This window comes from Histoplasma capsulatum, genomic scaffold (assembly GCF_000149585.1).
Source record: "Histoplasma capsulatum NAm1 scaffold_6 genomic scaffold, whole genome shotgun sequence".
In the NCBI taxonomy this organism is placed as follows: Eukaryota; Fungi; Ascomycota; class Eurotiomycetes; order Onygenales; family Ajellomycetaceae; genus Histoplasma; species Histoplasma mississippiense.
In genome coordinates this window covers 41,135-63,014 of record NW_001813977.1, presented here as the reverse complement: position 1 = coordinate 63,014, position 21,880 = coordinate 41,135, and the positions used below count along the sequence as shown (strand labels likewise).

Genomic DNA, 21,880 nt, shown 5'->3' with positions numbered 1-21,880 from the left:
GAATGAGACAGCGCCGGAATGTGGAAATTGATCGATTAAGAGATGATGATGATGATGATGATGATGATGATGATGATCCTTTGTGGTGGTGGTGGTGGTGGTGGTGGTGGTGGTGGTGGTGGTGATGATGATGATGGTGCACTGGATTGGCGGTCACGGACTCACTAAATATCTAGTTTTCGCTCAGTTCATGTCGCGGTCTCCAACAATTTCGTGAACTAGGGCGGGAGAGGAGAATGCGGCGGAGATTCCGGGTTTCTAACTCGGCCAACAGCCCAACGACAACAAAAGAGTGGGGATGGGTTTGTGCCTGAGATCTGACGGGTTGTATGGACACGCCTGGCCAAGTTATTGAGGCTGCTCCGCTCGGTTCAACACGAAGGGAAAGATGAAGAAGTTGGCCAGGGTTGAGATAGGTCAAGATAGGGAGATGGCAAGGCACAGTGCTTGTTATGGAGGAGAGAGACGGGAGGGGAGCCGGGGGAATTCGGCACGATGTCTGCGAACTGATGACGATGGTGATAAGAAGATCAGAGTTGAGAGTTGGTGATGATGGGCGGTTGGTGGAGGTTGGTGGAGGTTGTTTGAGGTTGGTTGAGGCGGAGGTGGCGGTAGAAGGTTGATCGATAAATTTACTCCGTCCTAAGGCGCAACTAGTCAATTGGATTCCACAACCTTGGGCGCCTGCAACCCAGCTGGCAGCTGGATGAATATCTGTACTCTGGACACGTACCATAGAATGGTCTGTTTTGTTGTTTGTGAAAGGGAAGCCCAACAGGATGAATATCAACTAGTTGCCAGTGAGCGATAACACGGAGCTATGGGTTTCAGCAACCGTGGTTCGCTCCAACTCTGTTTCAACTGATATTTGATATTAACTCTTAACTATAATCTGTATTCGGTTAAGAAAACAAAAAACCCTAAACGATTCGACACCCAACCAGTCCTCGGGGAGTCAAATAGAGAGATACTACGTAGCTAAAATAATAGTTAACTAACCCTAAAATGTCTCTGGTGGGTAGCGTAACAAAGAATCAAATCCGCCCCCAAATCTCGGTAGCATAGCAAGGCCACTTCTCCACGCAGCTTAACCGTCCAAGTAAGGACCAGCCGGCACCAAGCCACATTCGTCAACTTATAGTTATGAAGGGCAATCAATGGTAGTCCTACTTCAGTTGCCTCCTGTCATGATGGCTCGGCAAATTGGGGATGTGGATGAATGATGGGCGATGGGCGATGGCTTATGACCGTTGATATTTGAACAAATGAACATGATATCAGTGTCGTATTTCTGCTATCGTTATCGTACTGAACATCATATATGCAAAACATCGCCCCTTTCAAATCCCAATCTTCAAAATATCATTGTATAATATTGCTCAAACAGAATTAATTATATAAGAACATGCTTCACTTACTATATTTACTTCTCATTCTTGAGAATACTCATCAGGCTAACTGTGATCTGCTACAAAAGTGTATAGTGCATCTACTGCTATTCAGAAGATCAGATGCAATCTGATAGAATAACATCAATAAAAAAGAATACAAATAATCGAAGAGTATAATCAGCTGTAAACAGCATTAGCAATTAACTAAGTAAGAAATAATTCGAGGGGAGAAAACAGACTGTTATGTTTATAGAGCTCTCACATCATCTCTATAATATTCCATCTTCATTGACATTACTAGATATTGCACACAGGCAAGGGGGCGAGCGGGCGGGTAGGCGGGGAGTGATTTATATATCTCACTAACATTAGCACGGAATCTATAATCTAAGAATTCTCCACATCATCCATACAGGACCATAACTACTCATTATACAATTATAATGTCTAAGTAATATGCATCGCCGAAGTTTTCATAATAGCTCAAGATAGAAATAGAGGAATAAAGAATTCAAGATTTGACATTATAAAAGATCATTAGTAATATAGAAGAGCAGAAGCTATGATTGAGAAGATAGATATAGATTTATCTATTTATAAGGATCTATTGATCATAGGTCTAGTACTCTGTCTAAAAGAGAGGATTGCACAATACAAAAGAGCTGAAAGCAAAAGGATTATAAAGCTAGTAGCCATAATACATTTTTCAATTATATAAATAGAGAGAAGAGAGATGCTACGAGTTTTATGACCACTTCAACTCTCCTCCTTTCCCCATTGCTCTCCCTATTCAATAAATCCTGTAATCAACATGGAACTAATAACCGAGCTATACGAGGCTTTGTGTTATAACACAGATAATGCGCCCCATGGATCAACAAAAAACTAACAATTTTTGAAGTCCTTCAGTTATCTTTGTTGTCTTTCTTTGTACCGTAGTTACTAACTTCCAAATCTTATCGAGAAGCGTATGTGGAGATATGACGGGTAAAAAATGAATGATGTTGAAAAACTTTTCCGAATCCCAATGATGATTTACTAATTCATGTAAATCACTTTGCCCTTTGTCTATCTACCTACATACCTATCTGCCTGCGACATTTCTATCAGATCCCTATAATTTAGAGTGCAATATATATGCCAAATCTTTTTATAGAGCTCAGTATCTGCCTCTCTACTCAAAGTCCTGCTTGTAACTGTATAATGCTTGAAGATTGAAGATTGAAGACTTCCTAGTTGTAAGGTTTGTTGATAGGAGTGTCACACAGAGCTTATATATGGAAATTTATAGCGGATATACGACTCTAATCCGGAGGAGATTGACAGATACACAGCTCATTTGTTAATAGGTATATTCGACGAATGCGTGGAATGATCTGTAGCGAGCAGCAGAACGTGCGGAAACAGGCTTATATGGATAACAGAGATTAATGCATAGGGCAGTGAGAAGTAAATAAACAATGGACATCATGTTCTTCAAACGTATACGCCGACTTTCTGTGATATGGAGCGTCCTTACGTGCCATTTATTATAAACCCGTGTGGGCGACATGCTATTCAAATGGCCCTCTCCCGTTGACCGCCTTTCGAAGCTTCACCGCTTCGGCATCCGTCATCGGCCTTGATTCTCGACTCACCCCATCCAGCCAACGCAGCGTCGTTTTGAACTTGGTCTGTTTACGACCAAGCACTGTCCGGAACGCTGTAGCCGCAAGCCACTGAATCTGAGATCTTGTAATGTTGTTATCAAATCCGGAGCTCGTCCGGCAAGCAGTCAAATTGAGAGACTGTATGACATGGACGGCCACTTCTATGAGGTTTGAGATTGTCCGCATAAAGAGAGCTGATGACATCGTTGCGGTTTTGACCCATCTTCGAATTCCTCGCTGGCACAGAGAACGTGAATACTCATACAACTTCATTGCTGAATCGAGGAAACTGTGGTAGAGATTTGCCATTACTATTGAAGTCGAGTTATGCTTCGTGTCGAGGAACATGGCGTGGACCTGAGTTTTGAAGGAGTTTAGGGCCTTGCGGTAAAAAGAGATGCCAGCAGACTTAGTGGCATCAACTGTTATGGTATCCGAAGTAGTAAGACTAGGGTCCTTCGGTGTCCGATCCTTGGTGAGGGAAAGGGTATATGTATCGATAATATTCCCGCAATATGGGAACTGGCGTTGGGATGTTTCGACGAGGCGAGGGACTTTTCGTCCATCAATTGTGACCAAAAAATTGACCAGAATTTTCTCCGGGTTTACAGATATACCGTAGTCTTCATTTCCTTTAAGCATCACTTGCAGGAATTGAACAGCAACGCTAGGTTTTGTCGTGATGAGGAGATAGTCATCTATGAAGCGAAGAAGGAGTGTGTCGTCGTGGTCTAGGAACCCGAGCTTTTCCCGTTCATACTCGGCATACAAAAAGTTACAAAGTAATGTTGAAACGATAGACCCCTGCGGAATCCCGGTCCTTTGCCGAAAATACTTCTTGCCGATCTTCACTAGGTTGTTCTGGATGTGTTGTTGGAGAAGGAGAAGGATATCCCTCTTCTGATGTTTTTTGTACGTCGGGGTGCCAACAAAAATGGTATGTCGTTTTCTTTTACACTCTGTGTCGACGATAGCATCATACAGACTTGTGAGACCAGTAAAACCCACCGCTCTGGATATGAATTTCCTTACCGGCTTGGCTTTCGTCCTGTAGTGGCAACCTGGGATATTTGCCGGTGCTTCATCTGCGGGTCTGATCTCTACATGTTTGGTTATTAGATAATCGTCCTCCGAAACTAGCCGTTCGGTCAATTGAATTAGTCGTTGTTGGGGGATGGTATCAAAGCATGATTGGATGTCCAATTTCACAAAATAAAAAGGTTTAGTCCTTGCCACATTGGCTGGTACCTTACTCTGCTTGAAAGCTTTCAACCGAGAGTAGATGTCTCCAACAGAGAACATGGTGGCCCCAAGTAAGCCCAAACGCTGCATTTTCTCATAGTTGAGTACATTGAACGCTGGAGTCATGAGTGAATTAATGCTAGGTCCTAGCTCGCTGAAGCCTCCCCACCCGCATTTTCGGACAGGTCTCCGCCTGAGGTTAACGATTGGCCGTGCGCCCGATGACTTTGGTAGTAATCTCAGAAGACTGTAACCCAAATTGCGGGAGCTTAAAATTTGCTCCGCAGTTTCTTTTTTGACCTCCTCGAATGTCGAGCGCTTGAGCTGTACAATTGTTGGCTCTGTAAGCCGCCGCCATATATCATGTCGGAAGTAGAACAAACGATTACGATGGACGCCAGATTCCGTGACGTAGAAGTTTGAGCGAATCAACGGGATGAGGATGGAGTCGAATATATAGTAAACAAATTCAAGATATATCTCAGTCCTTTTACGGATATCTGAAGACGAAAGCTTGACGGACCGGAGACCCTGAATTCTGTTGGCGCAGGCGGGCTGCAGCCATTTGACACAAGTAATCTATAGTACGGTAGCACATTGGTTAGCGTAAGGATTTTTGCCTCCTTTTCTCTGTAGGTACAATTGAAGGCGAACAGAAATTCTTCTCCGTGTTAAACGGGAGACATGTGTCTGAAGGTACCAACTGACTAACTTTTAAGCCTTGTGAAACCTCATGCAATGATAAGCTCTCGAACCTGCGCATCTGTACGAAAGTATCGACGTGGCGCAGGATAATATTTCTATTCTTAATTCCATCAACCCCACAACCGTACAATTCATTGGGTATGAGTTTAGCTAACACCCCCCGACAAAATGCGGATACCGCAACATGCGGGGTAGCATAGTCTGTCATTTGGAATTTACTGGGTGGTCTTGTTTGGCGGGACGCACTATTAGATTGTGGTCCCACCAAGCCGAGAGTCGGAGGAAGGGTGTTCTGGAAAAGGAGAAATTAGATAAACCAACCATTTTCATTAATTGACAACGGAGAAGCAGCTGGTGTTGTACCTCAATAGGGCAGTAATAACGTAAAAGTTCTACATAAGGACACCGCTGATGGCGCTTTTGCAAGTTCTGAATGAGGACAACAAGGTCACCACGCAGTCGTTTCGGAATTTTGCCTGGAAGTTCGCTAGATTTTTCAGGGTCTTTCCGAGATGTGTCCCTTTGGTTCCTGAAGTATGATATCTCTTCCTCGCGCAGAGTATAGTCCTTGAACGGTTGGGTGGTTTCCTTAAGGTTCACACGAGAAGTAAAAACATTATGAAGACCGAATTGTCGTGGGAAAATGTATTTCAGTATATGCAAGGTATGGTTCCGGTTATTGCTCTGTGGATATCTGTTGAAAACATCTAATTTTTTTTTAGCATAACTAGAATAGCTATCAGTATGTGATGATGCATGGCACCTACGAATATGTCTGAGGCCGAATCGGACTCGTCCTTTTGCATTTAACGCAGGGCGCGCATACAGCATACGGCTTCTCACAAAGGAAATAGTTGCGGGAGTGTGAAGGACTTTATTAGCTGACTTAGGAGTCATTGCTGCTGCACCTCCTGTCGGGTTCTCCACTGCACTTTGAGACAGTTTGGCATTGGGTGCTGATTCCAAAATACTGAGTTCTGATAGTGGGATTCCTGAATGGATTGATCGCAAGTTATTACTAGGCGCCGAGCAAAGAACGGAAGATAGTTCTCACCACTCAATTGATAAAAGATACAATTCTTCTCATCTACCTGGATAAATATGCTGCAGTCCAGGAGTAAGTGAAGCATAATTTCTTCACAGTTTTTCCCGAGGAGGCCAAGGACGTCAGTCCAGGGTGAGTTCTTCAGTATTGAAACATTTTTATTTGGATACTGAGGGACAATGCCGCGGATGCCAGACATTGGATCATGTTCATGATTTGGGCGGCATTGATTAGATGCTCTCTGGAAACCATGACAGAGTAAATGCGGCGGTCTATAGAAGGAGCCGCGATAGCCATTGAACAGAGTGAGGATGGCGAAGTCGACAATCTGGGGTTATCACATGGCGCTATTAGTTTTTTAAACTATCTCCAATGCTCTTGAAGAATGGTTGACTGCGCAGAAAACAGCTATGAATTCAGCTACGCGATAATGGGCGTATTTGTCCAAAGAAAACACGAAGTCACTCACATCTGGCTGGGATGTAGTTGCACCAACGTCATTGCATTCCAGCGAGGAAAGGGCTTGGGATTGAGTAAAAGAAGCGAATTCTTTCTGCCGGGAAACATTGATAGTGTTGTCATGCTCCCTCAAAATACCCACCAGCGTTGAGTCCAGGGTGCCGGCAAGGTCTTGTATTTCCTCATCGGTCTTAAACCTTGTGCCAACTTCCTGGGAAGCGGAGGGATAGGGGGGTTGGTCGAAGCTATTCCGTTTCTCCAGGCCAAGAGAGGCGACTTTTTTCTTTCGCGACTTGGACGACAGTGGCAGCTGCTCGCAGAGAAAAGTCCTGAGCGTCACGACTCGGGAATAGTAAAGTGAAAGCACTGGATGGTAAATCGAGCCATCCAGAGGCTTGTCTTCCCTAGCATGTTTGGAAGACGGCAAATCAGTCAGAACGGGATCTTTCGTGGGCCGTTTTCGTTTCTCAGCCATTATTTTATCAAGACATCGCCGGGCGCCTAGCTAACGGCAATCATTGTGTTCAAAGTCCCATCGAAAGTTGTTTCTTTGGTGAAAACGAAACGGATCTTGGACATAATAGACTAGTCCCGATAAAGTTAGTTTGTTATAATCGGGACTAGTGTGATCAAGGATTGATACCACACCGTTAGCATTAGTTAGGCACCCCTGAGTGTAATCTCTGGAGCCAGTTAAGTTGCCGAAAAGGAAACCTATCAATCCCCTGTTCCAGGTTGGTATTTCTCCCTTTCCTGGGTTGCAGTTGAGTGTGGTTTATTAAAAGTTGAACATGGTTTAAAAATAGTGGGTCTGAAAAATAACCATGCTCAGCCCTTCACTCCCTCACTAAAATCTACACACACTCTCTATATATTACTAATCAGCTCTCATTTAGTCCTCCTACTTCAACATCTGAAGATGTGTGAGTGATGTGTGGGAGATATGGCTAGTGCATTTAGTTTTAATGGGGGGGTTGACAATGGTTTATGGTCAAAACCACGCCGAAGGTTATTCCGGCCCGAAAAATTAACCATGTTCAACTTTTTATTAACCACTTTAACCAGCCGATACTACTGCTTACCTCAGCTCACCTGAAACTCATACGCTAGTGCCGAATAGGCAAACCAGAACTGCACAGCTTCATCACGGGTTTTCTCCTGCCGCGAGCCAACTCTGCGGTTTCTCGCTCGCTTGAGCCGCCATACCTCCTCTGTCTGTCTCTCTCGCTACTTTACCGGCCCTCTGTCATTTGGGCTTCCGCATCGCTCTCGTTCTCCCGGGGCCTTGATGTTATGGTTCGATTAAATCCGCGCTTTCATTTTGTTTTTGTTTATATCCATCGTTCGTTATCAACGCCTCCCTGATGCGTTTCGTTGTTCGTTCTACCCCTGAGCTCGCCAATATCGCTCCTCTGATAATTGCCACCGTCATTCGTTCGATCCCTTTTACAATCCAATCTTTCTTATCTCTGAAAATTGGTCCAGCTTGTCATATTGTTGGTTTGGTGTTTTATTTTTTCCTTTCCGGTTTTGGTGATTGTCGCGTCTTTAATATCTGCCTGGGAATTTGTCGTCATTGGCGGTAAACAGGCGTTTGGAAAGCACAGCGCAAGGAGGACGAATATCACCAAAGAACGAAATCAAGAAGAGACATTTAGGGTCACGGTTAAGGGATCACGACCCGATCAACGAACGGGCTCACCTTAAATTTCCGTTTTTCTATGGGCTCTATGTTTGACCCCCGACCAGAATAATGAAATGACGACCATATCTGTAGTCCCCGACTCTCCTCCTGAATTGTCTGGCTCCAAATCCTCCAAATCCTCGTCGTTCCGCTCCTCTTCCCAAAATTCGGGTCCCGACGACATCCTGGCCGATATTTCCAATTTTGAGGATATAGGTTTGGAGGACCGGTATATTGATCCACGTCACTTCCCACAGGACAAGTTTGCTCTGAGGTCAAACCGTCGCCTCGTATCCACCGGCATAAGGTCTCGTACTACGCCCATGGCGACAATAGCGAGGGATTTGACAGCGTCTGCCAACAGAAGGAATAGCCCTAAGCTGCAGGGTCATGTTCAAGTTACAGAAGTATCGCAGTCTCTCGCTCTCCCACGATCCCGGAGTGCATCGCGAAGAGTTATCTCTAGTTTTTCATCCCCTTCGCTACATCTCCACCCTTCGCTGCGACAGCGTTCGAGATCCCCTTCTCCCGGCACGCAACCTACTGCATTGTCGTCACGTAACAGTACACCATTGCCACCGAGGCCCCGGCTTCCTACGTCCCGATCTTTCACACATTCCACGGCTCAACAACGACACAGAAAGACTGTAGAAGAGTTGGAGGATGAATACCACGATTCAGATGAAGAACTTCCTGAAGGTGCAACCTTATGGAACGTTCCTATCTCTCCGAGACCTCCCCACGAGCGGCATGGAGGTAGACGTCCTAGCCCTGATCGAAGGAGTCCCGGTCCTCGGCCGATTCCACTGTCCCATTCGACGTCGGCTCCTCCATTATCAGCACCTCCAACAACTTCAGCACCAACCTCTGCTAGACTTAAAAGTCATAAACTGCCAAGAGCCAGTTCTCTAGGTCCTCCTCGAACGCAGCCGGTACCTCGTTCCCCGCGCATCAACTCTTGGAATCTGGTCATGTCTGAGCTTTCTGAGGAAGCCAAAATATTGACGGAAGCGCTGGAGTTCCACGCTGATGCTGCGATCCAGAAGCGCGAAGATCGCCTCCAGAGCGGAAAGTCATCCACCAGATCTAGGTCGGAAGATGGAAAACGCGCATCAAATGGAATGATCCAGCTTCCACCTTTACAGAAGTCAAATATTATGATTGATCCTCTCCCAATTAGCAAAGAGAAAGAGAAGGTCTTGTCGCGAACCCGGCCAAGTTGGCTTCCTCCTAAGGACCCAAGGGAGGAAAGGAAGCACTTGTTGGAGTACAAACGTATGATGGAACTCTCACGTGAAGCGGGTATGTGCTCCTCCTTTTCCCGTTCACCCAGAATATCTGCCTGAGTTTTGATATATCATAGACAAGCGTAAAGCTGCGGAAGCTGCCTCTGCCCTGTGTAAAAAAGATGACACTCGTAAGATGCTGCAGCGCATCTGGGATGACTACGTCTTCCCTGATTGGGACCGCGTCATATCTGAACATCGTACCAGGGAGCTCTGGTGGCGTGGAATTACTCCACGTTCACGAGGAGCCGTCTGGCAACGTGCTCTAGGAAATGAACTGGCGCTGACAGAGGAGACTTATGTGAAGGCTCTCGAAAGGGCTAAGGATATTCAAATCACTATAGATGATAATGCAAATGATACACATGAGAGGATGAAAGAGTGGTTCGCGGCCATTCGGAGGGATGCATCTACAGCATTCCCGGACCTTCATTTATTTGGTGAAGATGGCCCACTACGGGAAAAACTGATTAATGTTCTCGATGCATATTCGATGTACAGAAGTGACGTTGGCTATCTGTACGGCATCCATGTAAGTTAAATAACCAAGCTGCTATTATATTTCAAAAATTAGAAACAAGTGATCTTAACACTTCGTTTAGACTATCGCAGCTCTTTTGCTACTCAATCTCCCAACGCCAGCTGCGGCATTTCAGACACTGGCCAATGCCCTCAATAAACCCTTGCCACTGGCCTTCCTAACCGCAGATCCCGGTGCCACGTCTCGGGCTTATTCTTTGGCGTCGACAACTTTGCGCCTGAAGTATCCACGCGTATCCAATCATCTGTATGAGAATATGTACCTATCTGATGAACAAATCTGGGGCCCCATGTTCCAGACCCTCGTCACAAATGGCCTGGACCTCGAACGCCTGAGCCGTGTATGGGACTGCTGGGTCTTTGAGGGTGATCGGATTATTATTCGTGCCGCTGTTACCATAGTTGGGTGTCTGGAGACTACAATCTTGAATATATTGCCTGGCGATGAGGGCCAAAGAACCTGCATAAGACTTTTGGGATGGGGCTCTAAGCATGTTGAGAGGGCTGGAAGAGTTAATTCTGTTGAATTGAATCATGCTGAGGTCGACGGGAACGGTGAGGGTGGCAACGGCAATAACAGTGTTGGCAATGAGCTGAGCGGATATTGGATACTTAATAATGCTGGCGACGAGGACGCGTTTATGGGAATGGTTCGGGTTGCGCAAAGGAAATGAGCCTTCCTTAGCGTTCTAAGCCAGCCACCTGTTCACATGTAATTATGAGCCACATCCTCGCCTCCGGAATTATTCGTCGTGCTGCCTTTTGTTCTGCAGCCCCTTACCACTGTTTCCCCCGCGCCCGTCGACTCTTGAGTTTCATTACCTAGTTTAAATACCCTCCTGTTGTATTAACTTTTCAGCCAGAATCCATTTCCCCTTTGCTTTGGACTTTTGGATTGCGCCATTCTTTTATGATTCATGATACCACAATTTATTTTTCGTGTCGACACTAGTATCTGCAGCTAAATAATGTGCTTGAAAACACGAAGGATACTTCCGGCTATCCTTTGCACTAATTCTTCGTCATCCCTACTCTATAGTTGATTCTTATACAGGCGTATATATATATATTGCGGAGCTAATCGTATTAACGTTCGCCGTGTGTGTGTGTTCCTTGACCGTGACTCCTCCCCTTCAATTGACCGATTTTGTTTATTGAGAAACCATTATTGTTTATTATTAATTGCACTACCCCTATTTTTTCAGGAAGGTAAAGGAGGCTCAAGCTTTTTCTGTTCACTGCAAGTTGGGCAATTTTGAACGTTGATATGTTTGTTTTTTCCGCACTCCTGGCTCTTTTCAAATTCCTCCTTTCCTACACACTTTTTCAACATCTATATCTCCTTAGTATCTTATGTATTCAACTTGCAACTTGTAATATTTCTATTTTATTAACTCTTTTCCTTTCCTTTCTTCTTTTCCTTTTGTATGGTAGACTCACTTGGATCTATCTCTTCCTCTTTTATCGCGTTTTCCAAAGTCTACTCAGGTGATAAGTTTAAGTTTAAATCATCATTTCCTGTCATTTTCAATACAACATAGAAGCTCCAATGATCGTTCCTTTAGGCTCCGGAATATCTCCACCTTTCCATCACTCTAGTTGACCCTAGGAAGACTTGATAATGTGAGGTTAAATTAATAAAAATATCTCGGCTACATCATTCATGATTAGCATTCTTCATGGTTAAGATTGGAAATTGCTTACACCTTGCGCTTCAGCGAGGAGTACATCACAATTCTTGCTTGGATCTATCTACCGGTTAACGAAGTATTTGGCAGCCATCAAGCAACCAGACTCGGCATCGACACGACTGAGTACGCTCCCAAATGATCCGGATAAAAGCTGATATATTGTGGCATATCTAATCATTAGTAGTCCTAGTCGTCTGGCAGTAACTAACGTCCTAGCGATGAAACAGACGGTCAACAAACATCTGACCCGGCGAGCCCGTCTAGAGCCTAGAGTTTAGAGGGGATGGTCTCCACAAATCTCTCTTACCGTGCCTCATACCAGTTGACGTGGTAGGCATCCTATTTCAAGGAGGTAGGTTGCGTAATCTCGCTGTGGAAATCCCCTGGGACAGGACATCCAAATGTTTGTTTGATAGAGCTACCCACGTTCAACTGTACGCCCCTTGTTAACATGACTGTACAGTGGTGTCCAATAAGTCAGTGTACTAGAGGCTTGGCGCTGAGCTTCAGCACCCTACCCATCTCAACTAGATATTAAATAAAATCTCAACCAGGTATTCAATATAGAATTATATATATGTTTTATATAGCTAAATCAATAAAGAATATTTATATACATTTTCTTTTCTAATACTTGATTGATTCATCTCTGACTTTGATAACTGTAGTTAATCTTTAAAATATGAAGCTGATTAGATGCTGTATTTTAAATTATATAATAAAATCTCATATCATCTGTAATTCTATTCTCATTTTAGTTTCAGAGTGTATTCAATATTGTATCTTTGATATACAAAACTAGATACAATTGTTCAAAAGGATAAAGCATCTACTCATAATCATTATATTCAACACTGAATATATGATATTTATAATATTCAATGAATGCTCTAATTAGATAATTTTTCAGATTTTAATCTGATAGAACCTTGCTGACTCTGAATAAAGCACAAAATTACACAAAAAGATGCATCAAAGAATCAAACAGAAGCAATCAAGATATGAAAACAATGTTGAAAAGATTTTTCTGTAATGGGCGTACTTGGATTAACGATCTAGCACTATCCTAAATACAGATTACGAATTGATTAAGGAAAGAAATAGAAAAGAGATCAGAAGGAAAGGTCGTACGAAGGGGGTTCTTATAGAGGGGAGATTGGGGCGGAAGAATATCAGAAGCCGCCCCACAGTGAAGCATGGAGCGGAAGAACATTAAGGGTTACGCGGAAGAATCGTTAGAGGCTACGCGAGCGCAGAGTGCAATAACATGGATGAGTAGGTGCAGGAGGGGAGTTGGTTGCGTAAGTTAACTACTAACGGATGCGAACCCGTCATACTTTCACAGAAGACTATACAAGTATGAATAGAGCAGATTTCTATTCATATTTAAAAGATTATAGAGTTAGAAGATGAAAATAAATATAAAAAAGACTTCAGATAATTGTATTTAGATTATATAATATAGAGCATTTATTATCTTCAAATTTATTATCAAAAGTTTGCTCTTTTCAAAATATACGTTTATAGCATTTTTAGTACAAGAAAGAACTTTTAAGATGATCCTCTGTACAAATTATTTCATTCAATTTATAAGAGATGTACTTCAATTAATGATTAGCATTATTCTAATACAGTTTACAAATTGATTAAGAAAAGAAAAAAAGAGAAAAAAGATTAGAAAAAAAATTATATAAAAAAATTTTTATAAAGAAAAAAATGAAATAGAAAAATATTAAAGATCATATTGTAATGAAATACAGAGCAGAAGAACATTGAGAATTATACAAAGAAATCATTAAAATTATATATATATATAAAATGAAGATTAAACAGAAGAATTGTTAAAAGTTATACAAATATAAAATAAAATTATAAGATATTCATTATATAAATTAATTATTAATAGATGCTTATTCATTACATTATTTCTCTCTATTAAAATAAATGAGAATTTATAGACATTGAAAATGACAGTATCTTTTATAGCAGATGTAGATTCTCAGATTAGATAATTATATTCCATTCATTTAATAAAATATTCACAATAGAAGTAATTGATTCTATTATTAAAAATCACTTCAATCTCTCATTTAAATCTATTGTCTTTTTTTATAATAATAAATGATTGTCAATCAGAGATTTTTTATAAGAGAAACAGATCTTCAATTTCAAATCAGAGCAGATTTATATAAAATATATTATAAATATTAAATGAAATATTAAATTAATAATTATACATGCTCAGCACTTCTGTTACTGTGTATTTGATATGATGATAATTTAATATACACAAAAGATGATTCATTTTTATGTTTTTGAAATTCAATCAAATTTTATTTTTTATATGATATTGAACTGCAGAATGTAAGAGATGAAGTACAAGAATAATTAGCGAGTAGTGTGAAGTATATATAAAAATTATAAAAAGATAGCAATCTTTATTATTCAAAGTTAATCATTGATCTTCTAAGATCTACAGATATCAGTGAGCTTTATATAAAAGACAAGAAATGCAGTAATTCATGCCTTGTTAATGGTGTTTAGTGTTATATCCATTTTCATTAATTTTAATGTATTTTATAATCTTTTATTATTATATTGCTATTTTCTAATATAAATATTTCTGTTGTATTTATTACAATTATCTCTTTTTTTCAAAGATCTGGTTCTCAGAGCTTCTTATCATAATGTATGAGGTTTATGATTTATACTACATGATTGATATTTGTAAGTTCAAATCAGATTAATTATTAAGATTGATGTTGAAATATTGTTGTTTTGAAGAAATGTTTTTTCAATTGTGATGTTATTGCAATTTAATCATGATTTAACTACATTTTCTAAATCTCTTTTCTTTAATCTTTACATCAAAAATCATACTCTAACAAGATCATTATCAATATTATCAACAATGATTTTTTTATTAAAGATGAATATATCAATTTATCAAATAAAATACATAGTATCTTTCTATGTAAGTTTTATTGCAAAATTTAAAGTTTTAATTATATGATTATATTTTTCATTCTGAGCTGAATTTTATATTGTTGCAATTTTTTAAATAATATTACAATATTGATTTTAATTATTAACATCATTTTTCTTTTTTATTTCTTCTACTTTTTGTTCTTCTTTAAATAATATTTTGATATTGATTAAAGTAATAAAATGTTAAAATCAATTGTTTTTATTGCTGATTCTGAATCTGTGAAGAATGATATGTTGAATGTCATCAAAAGAATTTGTTTGAGTTGTATGAAGAGATTGTAAAACTCTTCAGTATACACTCTCATTTTATGAATAATGAATGAATATATTATTATATTTATCACATATCAAATAGAAATTGTGCTGCTGTAAGTTTCTTATTGATTTAAATTATTACAGATATTAATGAAGTATAGATGTCTGAGCACTTTCAAAAAATCAATCAATTTCTGATTAATGAATTTCATAAAATATTGTTTTTCAATAAAATGCTGAATGAAAGATTTGTTATATATCAAACTGCTGTTGCAAGGTTTGTATTTGATATGCAAATCTACAAAAATATAGATAGAGTTCTTAACTTTTATATAAATTTTAACAATCTGCTATCACAGTAAAGAATGATGTTTAATCATAATAATGTTTCAAAAAATGCATTCTCACATTCAGTTGTTACATCAATATCATTCTCACTGAGCAAGAATTTCAATGCATTGTTTGAATTGCTTGATAATGCTGATGATGTATGTATGTATGTATGTATAGGTTTAACGTCCCGGAGAAAACACGGGCAGCGCCCGTGTTTCAGAAGCCTCCCGAAGGGCATGGAGACGTGCTACGCTGGAGAGATTTCTATGTACACAGAGAGAGAAAACAGAATCCAGGTGGCAACTCTTGAGAAGACTCAGCTCATTGCAAAGGATTTTTCTGAGCTGCGCATCCACTTCTGGCCCGACGTATGGCCATTCATGGTGGGGCTATAATGTGGTTCCCTGAGGGAACCGCCGCTGCCGTGCCTGGAAGGCTTTATAGTGAGCAGAGAGGGATACCTCTCTCAGTTGATCAGAAAGCTGTCTGTGCTTCTAACATCAGAAGAAAGACAGACAAGATAAATAATGAAGGAGAGAGCACTGAAGAAGGTTGTGACAGGAAAAGAGCAGAGAATGACAGCGAGAGCAAAGAAAAGAAGGAAGAAGAAGCATTTGAGCCGATAGAGACAAGGGCAAACGAGAGGAAAACAAAGCAGAGCACGCGTAGATACAATGCCGGCAGTCAAAACCATATCAGCTGAGTCAGACACGTAGACTGTACTGATTACACCACCGCTAATTGAGACAGATGAGCCTAGTTGTGCTATCTGTACTGTCTGCATAGACTGTGATGTCCCTGGCAGTTGCACTAGCTACCGTGGGTGTACTCAGCAGGCCGGCCTCGTGGAACTGCTGCGGGGGTTGTCAGATGGTTTGCAGCCAGCCGGCTGCGTTACCTTGTGCAGTACCGTGTGTAGAACTGCGTGCAGTCCAGCAGTTCTACAAAGTCTGTAGGGGTCAGAGACCCTAGATAGGCAACAGCTGTCGCCCGGTTGTGTGGCCGTGCTGCTGGCCTCTTGGGCCAGTGAAGAAAGTGCCTCTGTGAGTGTCGACAGAGCACCAAATGTTCTGGGCTCTTGTTGTGTCCACAGACACAGGTGAGCCTCGCATCTGCATGCTGGAAACGCCTGTGGTACCAGGAGAAGTCCCCATGAGAGGAGCGGAGTGCGAGCCAGCGGTGAAGGGCATGCCGTGGCATGGTGAGCTCCGGAGGGGCCTTCACTTGGTATTCCACAGTCGGCCTGCTGAAACTCCAGCCCCGGTACCAGTCAGAGAGCTTGCCACAGGCTCCACTCCACCACTTTCGCCTTGCCTCTTGGCTGAGCTGCTTGGCCACTGTGCGGACCCCACTGACTGTGGGTGTGGCCTCGAGACCATAGGCTGGGGCTGCAGTGGATGAGACTGCCCGCTTAGCCAAGCGGTCTGCTTCCTCATTGCCCTCTATCCCCATATGCCCAGGAGCCCACTTCAGGCCGACATTGTGCTGTCTGAGGAGCTCATGGCAGCGGTTGTAGGCCCAGTTTGAGGAGGCTGCTGCACTGCCCCGTATGCCCCAGATGACTGAGGTGTTGTCGAGGCAGAGCCAGATCTGAGGGTTGCTGCTGTCCTCTGTGACACAAGGTAGGAGCTTCACAGCGCACTCTAATGCCCGGCAGGCACCAACTGCCTCAGCGTCGAAGACATGTGACATAGGGCTCAGCGCAGCTGAGAAGCTGGCCAGCTGTTTATTTCCCTGATAGACTATGAAGCCATAGCCCACCTGCCTGCTGTTGTCAAGGCTCCGTTCTGATCCATCTGAGAAAACATATAGATCTGTTGAGGGTTGACTTCTCCACCATTTCTTGAATGCCTGAGCAGCACTCTTTTTGTCTACACCCTCTGTGGGGTCTGTCCCGCATCCCTCTGAGTAGTGTGGGATGGCAAGTGTGGGTCTATTGACTGCAGGTAGCAGCGCCCCCAACCGCTGGATCTTGGTCTTTGAGCGCTGCCGGGTTCCAGCCCCTCTTCCTCGTGTGATCATTGGAGGTGCTATCCGTGAAGCCAGTGGGTGCTTCTCATCCACCACCTGAAGCCTTGTCGCGAATCGCATTTTGGCCTCCTCCAGAGCTACCATTGCTGATGGGAGCCCAGCATCCCGGTATAGAGTAGCGATGGGCGTTGTACGGAAAACTGGGAGGACCCCTCTGGCTGCCATAGTAAGCACCTTCTCAACTGTCCCCACATGCCATCCCAGGCGGGAGCTAACCTCCCCACTCCTGCCCGTGTGCCTTGCTGGCTGCGTGCGGCCGCCGTACCAGGCCTCTGTGCCATAGAGCAGTGAGGGAACCACGCAGGTGGTGACCGCCTTCCGCAGAGCGTCTGCTGGGGGCCCGTCTCTGGTCTTTCCCAGACTCCGGATGTGCTGGGCCACGGCCCTTGCCTTCTTTGCCCGGGTGGAGACATGTGGTCTCCAGGTGAGCCTTCTGTCGAAGTGTACACCCAGCCAGCGAAGTGCTGGCTCCTGTCCAGCTGGGGCAGTAACAGGGTGAACAGTGAGGTCCTCAGACACAACTACTGCTGGTGCCTCATTGTATCGCTTTCTTGTAAGATGGATCATCTCAAGTTTCTCTGGTGCGAAGGCCACCTTGTTTATCTCCCCCCACCTCAGAATACTCTGTATATCCTGTCTGAGAAGGGTGGCATTGTTGTCAAGTGAGTGGGTCGCCCGCCAGATGTTCAGATCATCCGCATAGCCAAAGCGCAACTCCGAGTTTTGCCACAGCAGCTCTGCCAGGTACAGAAGGAACAGTATTGGTGACAAAGGAGACCCCTGTGGCGTGCCACATTGCATCTGATGTGCTGCTGTGGTGGTCCCCTCCAGCCGGACCTGAGCTCTGCATTCAGTGAGGAAACTGTCAATGAGCTGCAGCAGCTCGCGTGGCCACCCCTGCTGCGCCATCCGCTGAAGCAGCCGCCTGCGCAGCACAGCATCAAAGGCACCCTGCACATCCATTGTGACCATGGACACTTCTTTGTTTTGTGCGAAGGCTGCCTCCACCTCATGAGTGAAAGCAGCCACCAGGTCCATTGCAGATCGTCTGGGCAGCGCCCCCCCATGCTGTGGGCTGACTATGCCGTGAATGAGTGCCGTGTACGCCAGTCGCCTTGCCATGATGCGTTCCAGCCCTTTGGAGATTACTGAAAGCAGGGCAATGGGCCTCCAGGAGCGGACTGAGATTCTATCTCTCTTACCCACCTTGGGTATCATTGCCACCTCTGCCAGTTTCCAGGCTCGTGGGAAGTGGCAGAGCCGGAGGCAGCAGTTGTATATCTGCTGTATAAAGAGGGACACATGCTGCCAGCATGCTTTGAGCATCCGCACTGTGATTCCATCCGTGCCTGGGGAGGTGTTCTGTACCCCAATGGTGTTGCGCTCCACCTCCTCCATCCCAACCCGGGGGTTCCAGGGCAGGTTCCCCATGCCGCTCCAGTGCTCATCATCCAGTGGGTCATACTCCAGATCATCAGCTGAGTTGTATCGCTTCAGAATTGCTTGTTGAAGTGCCTCAGCTTTGGCGGCTGTCTCTTCTATGACCTGATCCCCAATCACCAGAGGGGGTGCTCTGAGGTTGGGTTCCAGCTTATGCCATGCCACCACCCGGTAAAGGTCTCTACCATCTCTGGCCTCATTGATCACCTGCCTCCAGTATGCACGCTTGGCCTTGCGCACTGTGTCCTTGAACTGGTGCTTCGCGGCCTCTGTCTGGTGAGTGGTGAGCTCTCGGTGCGCTCTTCGGCAGTCTGCTGTCCACCAGGGGGCTGTGGTCCGCCCTTGTTGAGCTGGCTTACTGACTGCCTGAGCTGCAGCCAGAAGACTCTGAGTGAAGTGCTGGGCCAGGTCATCAAGCTGTGCCACATTTCCAACCCCCTCTGGGCAAGGCATGTCCACCATGAGACCTCTGACAAGATCTGCAAAGGGCTCCAGCTGAGAGTCTGTGATCTTAATCCGAGCATCACTCAGCTGTGTTTGAGGTGTTGTTGGCAGCACAGTGACCATAGACTGGTGATCTGAGCCGCAGTGTAAATCTTGACGCACTGTAGTGGAAGCAAAGGTCACATTGGAGAAGGTGAGATCAATCACATGACCTGTTGCATGAGTTGGAACCCCTATCTCTCCCACAAAGTCCATCCCATGTTCACTGGCCCATTGGACAAGCTCCCCGCCTCGGTGCAGATTCACTGCCCCTGGTTCAAAGGCATCATGCCGTACGTTGATATCCCCACCTATCAGACAGCGGGCTGGTGGGCTCAGATTGGTCAGATAGTCCATGACTGCGTCTGTCCCAGGCTGTCTGTACACATTGAGAATGTGGCAGCCATTTACACTGACCCATAGCAGATCCCTGCTTTGCACAGACCGGTGTTGCTGTGCCCTTGTCTTTGAGCCCTTGCGTACATATGTCATGACCCGGGGCCTCTCCTCCTCTCGCTGCTCCGGGTTAGTGTCATCCCAGCGGTCTATAGGCGCAAAGCACTCATACGCTGGGTGGTTAGAAGTCTTGGTGCCAGGGTGTGTGTATGGCTCCTGTATACAGATCACTTCACAGCCCTGCTCGAAAGCAAGCTGCAGAGCTGCTGTGTGACAGGGGGCTGCCCTGGCCGTATTTGCCCAGAAGACCAGCAGGGGGCGATTTTCCTGCTGGTTGTTCCTGCGGCGCCAGCCGCGTCGCTGGTGTTGGTGTCCTAGCATGAGGAGTCACTTGGTGAGCTGCTGCCGAAGTCCACCTGCGGGATGAGGTTGAAGACCTCCAGACCTGCCATCTGCATGCTGGAGTCAGACTGTTCTTTAGCTGCTTGGCTGTGCTGTCGCACTGCTGTGCGAGCTGAGCGTCGCCTGGTGCGGGCCATCTGCTAGGTGGCACCCTCCTCACTGATGGAACTCTGAGTCGCCGCCCGCTTGCGGGGTGCCAGCCCAGCGGGCTGTGTTGACTGGGTTGACTGAGTGGTTGGTGTAGGCACCACCACTGCGACCATTGGTGCTGGCTGTGCTGGCGGCGGTTGCTGCTCCTGAGCATCCCTGTGGCACCTGTCGCCAAGGCGGCGAACAGCTGCTAGCTCTTTTTGAGTTAGGCGCCTGAGGGTGCCATTCACACGCCTGGGTGCGGCAGGGCAGTGCTGATGCCCAGCTGGGTACCCCTCATGCTGGCTTGTGGGCTCACTGCAGTTGGAGCATCTTGCCAGTCGCGCACACTTTGGTGGGTGGCAGAACCCCTGGCATCCTGGGTTATGTCTCACTGCCAAAGGCCTTTTCTCAATCAGCCTGGCCCTCTCACTGGCATTGAAGAGTGAGAAGCCTTTTACCGGGGCAAGGAAGGAGACAATCCATGTAATCTTCCCTGTCTTGGGGTTCACCCCATGACGCGAGGGTCGACAGCTCACTGGCTTTACCTTTGCCTGAGCCAGAACCTCTCCCTCGACCATCTTGTCTGTGGGGATTCTTGCCCCTTCCCAGTCCTGGACAAATTCTGGGACCCCTGGGACAGCATAATTGTACCACCGCTCTGGTAGCCGGATCTCCATGGCGCCAAGGACTTCACAGAGAGTAGCCACTGCCTTCTCAGTGGTCAGAGCGTCGCGTATGCCTCTGTCGCTTGGTGTGATCGCCCAACCTGTCCTGGTGGGCTCCACCTTCGGCACATTGGCCACATCCCCCACCCCCTGAATGTTTGCAGCGATTGCCTGCCGCACAGCATATGGCTGTAGCCGGGCGACCCGTTTCTCTGGCTGGAGGGTGACGAGGACTCGTGGGTCCTCCTGCTGTTTTGTGCCCCCTGTGGGGCCCCCTGGCTGACTGGCGCTTTTGGGCTGCAGGCTAGCTCCACTAGCCCTGCCTGCCGAGGAAGCCGCAGTCTTGGCAGGGGCAACCCCAGGGAGGGCAGAGTTTTTCCCCCTCTGAGCAACACCCGCCCAGGTAGTCGGCTCCCTCGCAGCTGTCTTTGCTGCATTTGGCTGCGGATGAGTATCCGGGGCAGCACCCCCTCTCAGAATTGATGCTGCACTCAGATCTGCTGTCACATACTTGACAAACCTCTCACAGAAGATTCGGGCAAAGTTCTGACTGACTGACTGCTTCTCCTCCTCAACCCAGCTGTCCAGAGTCTTCGCCAATCTGATGAGGGCCTTCTGCTGCAGGTTCTGTTGCTGCTGAGCCTCCTCAAACTGCTTCTGCAGCCGAGAGGTGGCCGTGGGGATGCTGTCGCTGGCTCCTTTGAGGACTGGGGGAGGCATTGTGACAGTCTTCCTCTGCCTCTTGCCAGCCTTTCCAGCGACAAAATTGGCCGGTGACTCCGGCTCCAGTGGCCTGGTGTAGGCCGTGTCGATGTCCTTGGGCGGACGGGAGGGCGTTGAGGGCTCCATGACCACTCAACCTGTGCAGTACACACACGTAGAGAGATCGCAGAGGGCGTGCGATGATATTGAACGGGTTGGAGGGTTAAAATTATACGAAAAACAGTTGGAAAAGTGGAAAATTCAAATGTACCCCTACGTTCGTGGGTAGTTGTAAGGATGTTATTTGTAGTAGAGAGAAATTGAAATGTGAGTTGCAGGAATCATCAACAGACTCTGCAGA

At 45.3% G+C, this 21,880-nt stretch overlaps 5 protein-coding genes across 5 annotated transcripts; 2 read left to right on the top strand and 3 right to left on the bottom strand.

Annotated features, from left to right (window-relative positions):
• Window positions 1–2,944: 2,944 nt before the first annotated feature.
• Window positions 2,945–6,966, bottom strand: HCAG_06351 (predicted protein; the record flags this gene model as incomplete). Its single annotated transcript, XM_001538696.1, has 6 exons — window positions 2,945–4,140; window positions 4,294–4,861; window positions 4,995–5,279; window positions 5,351–5,694; window positions 6,042–6,360; window positions 6,502–6,966. The coding sequence occupies 6 exons, from the start codon at window positions 6,964–6,966 to the stop codon at window positions 2,945–2,947; spliced, it is 3,177 nt and encodes a 1,058-aa protein (XP_001538746.1).
• Window positions 6,967–8,249: 1,283 nt separating this feature from the next.
• On the top strand, window positions 8,250–10,675 carry HCAG_06350 (conserved hypothetical protein; the record flags this gene model as incomplete). The annotated part of the gene is made up of 3 exons (XM_001538695.1): window positions 8,250–9,477; window positions 9,539–9,993; window positions 10,064–10,675. 3 exons carry the CDS (start codon window positions 8,250–8,252, stop codon window positions 10,673–10,675), a joined length of 2,295 nt encoding a protein of 764 aa, XP_001538745.1.
• Window positions 10,676–11,512: 837 nt separating this feature from the next.
• On the bottom strand, window positions 11,513–12,030 carry HCAG_06349 (predicted protein; the record flags this gene model as incomplete). Its single annotated transcript, XM_001538694.1, has 3 exons — window positions 11,513–11,596; window positions 11,706–11,749; window positions 12,000–12,030. 3 exons carry the CDS (start codon window positions 12,028–12,030, stop codon window positions 11,513–11,515), a joined length of 159 nt encoding a protein of 52 aa, XP_001538744.1.
• A 3,388-nt stretch (window positions 12,031–15,418) lies between these two features.
• HCAG_06348 (predicted protein) lies at window positions 15,419–15,894 on the top strand (the record flags this gene model as incomplete). The annotated part of the gene is made up of 3 exons (XM_001538693.1): window positions 15,419–15,423; window positions 15,489–15,636; window positions 15,802–15,894. The coding sequence occupies 3 exons, from the start codon at window positions 15,419–15,421 to the stop codon at window positions 15,892–15,894; spliced, it is 246 nt and encodes an 81-aa protein (XP_001538743.1).
• Window positions 15,895–16,162: 268 nt separating this feature from the next.
• Window positions 16,163–21,666, bottom strand: HCAG_06347 (conserved hypothetical protein; the record flags this gene model as incomplete). The annotated part of the gene is made up of 5 exons (XM_001538692.1): window positions 16,163–19,767; window positions 20,010–20,077; window positions 20,181–20,335; window positions 20,469–20,528; window positions 20,689–21,666. The coding sequence occupies 5 exons, from the start codon at window positions 21,664–21,666 to the stop codon at window positions 16,163–16,165; spliced, it is 4,866 nt and encodes a 1,621-aa protein (XP_001538742.1).
• Between the last annotated feature and the right edge of the window lie 214 nt (window positions 21,667–21,880).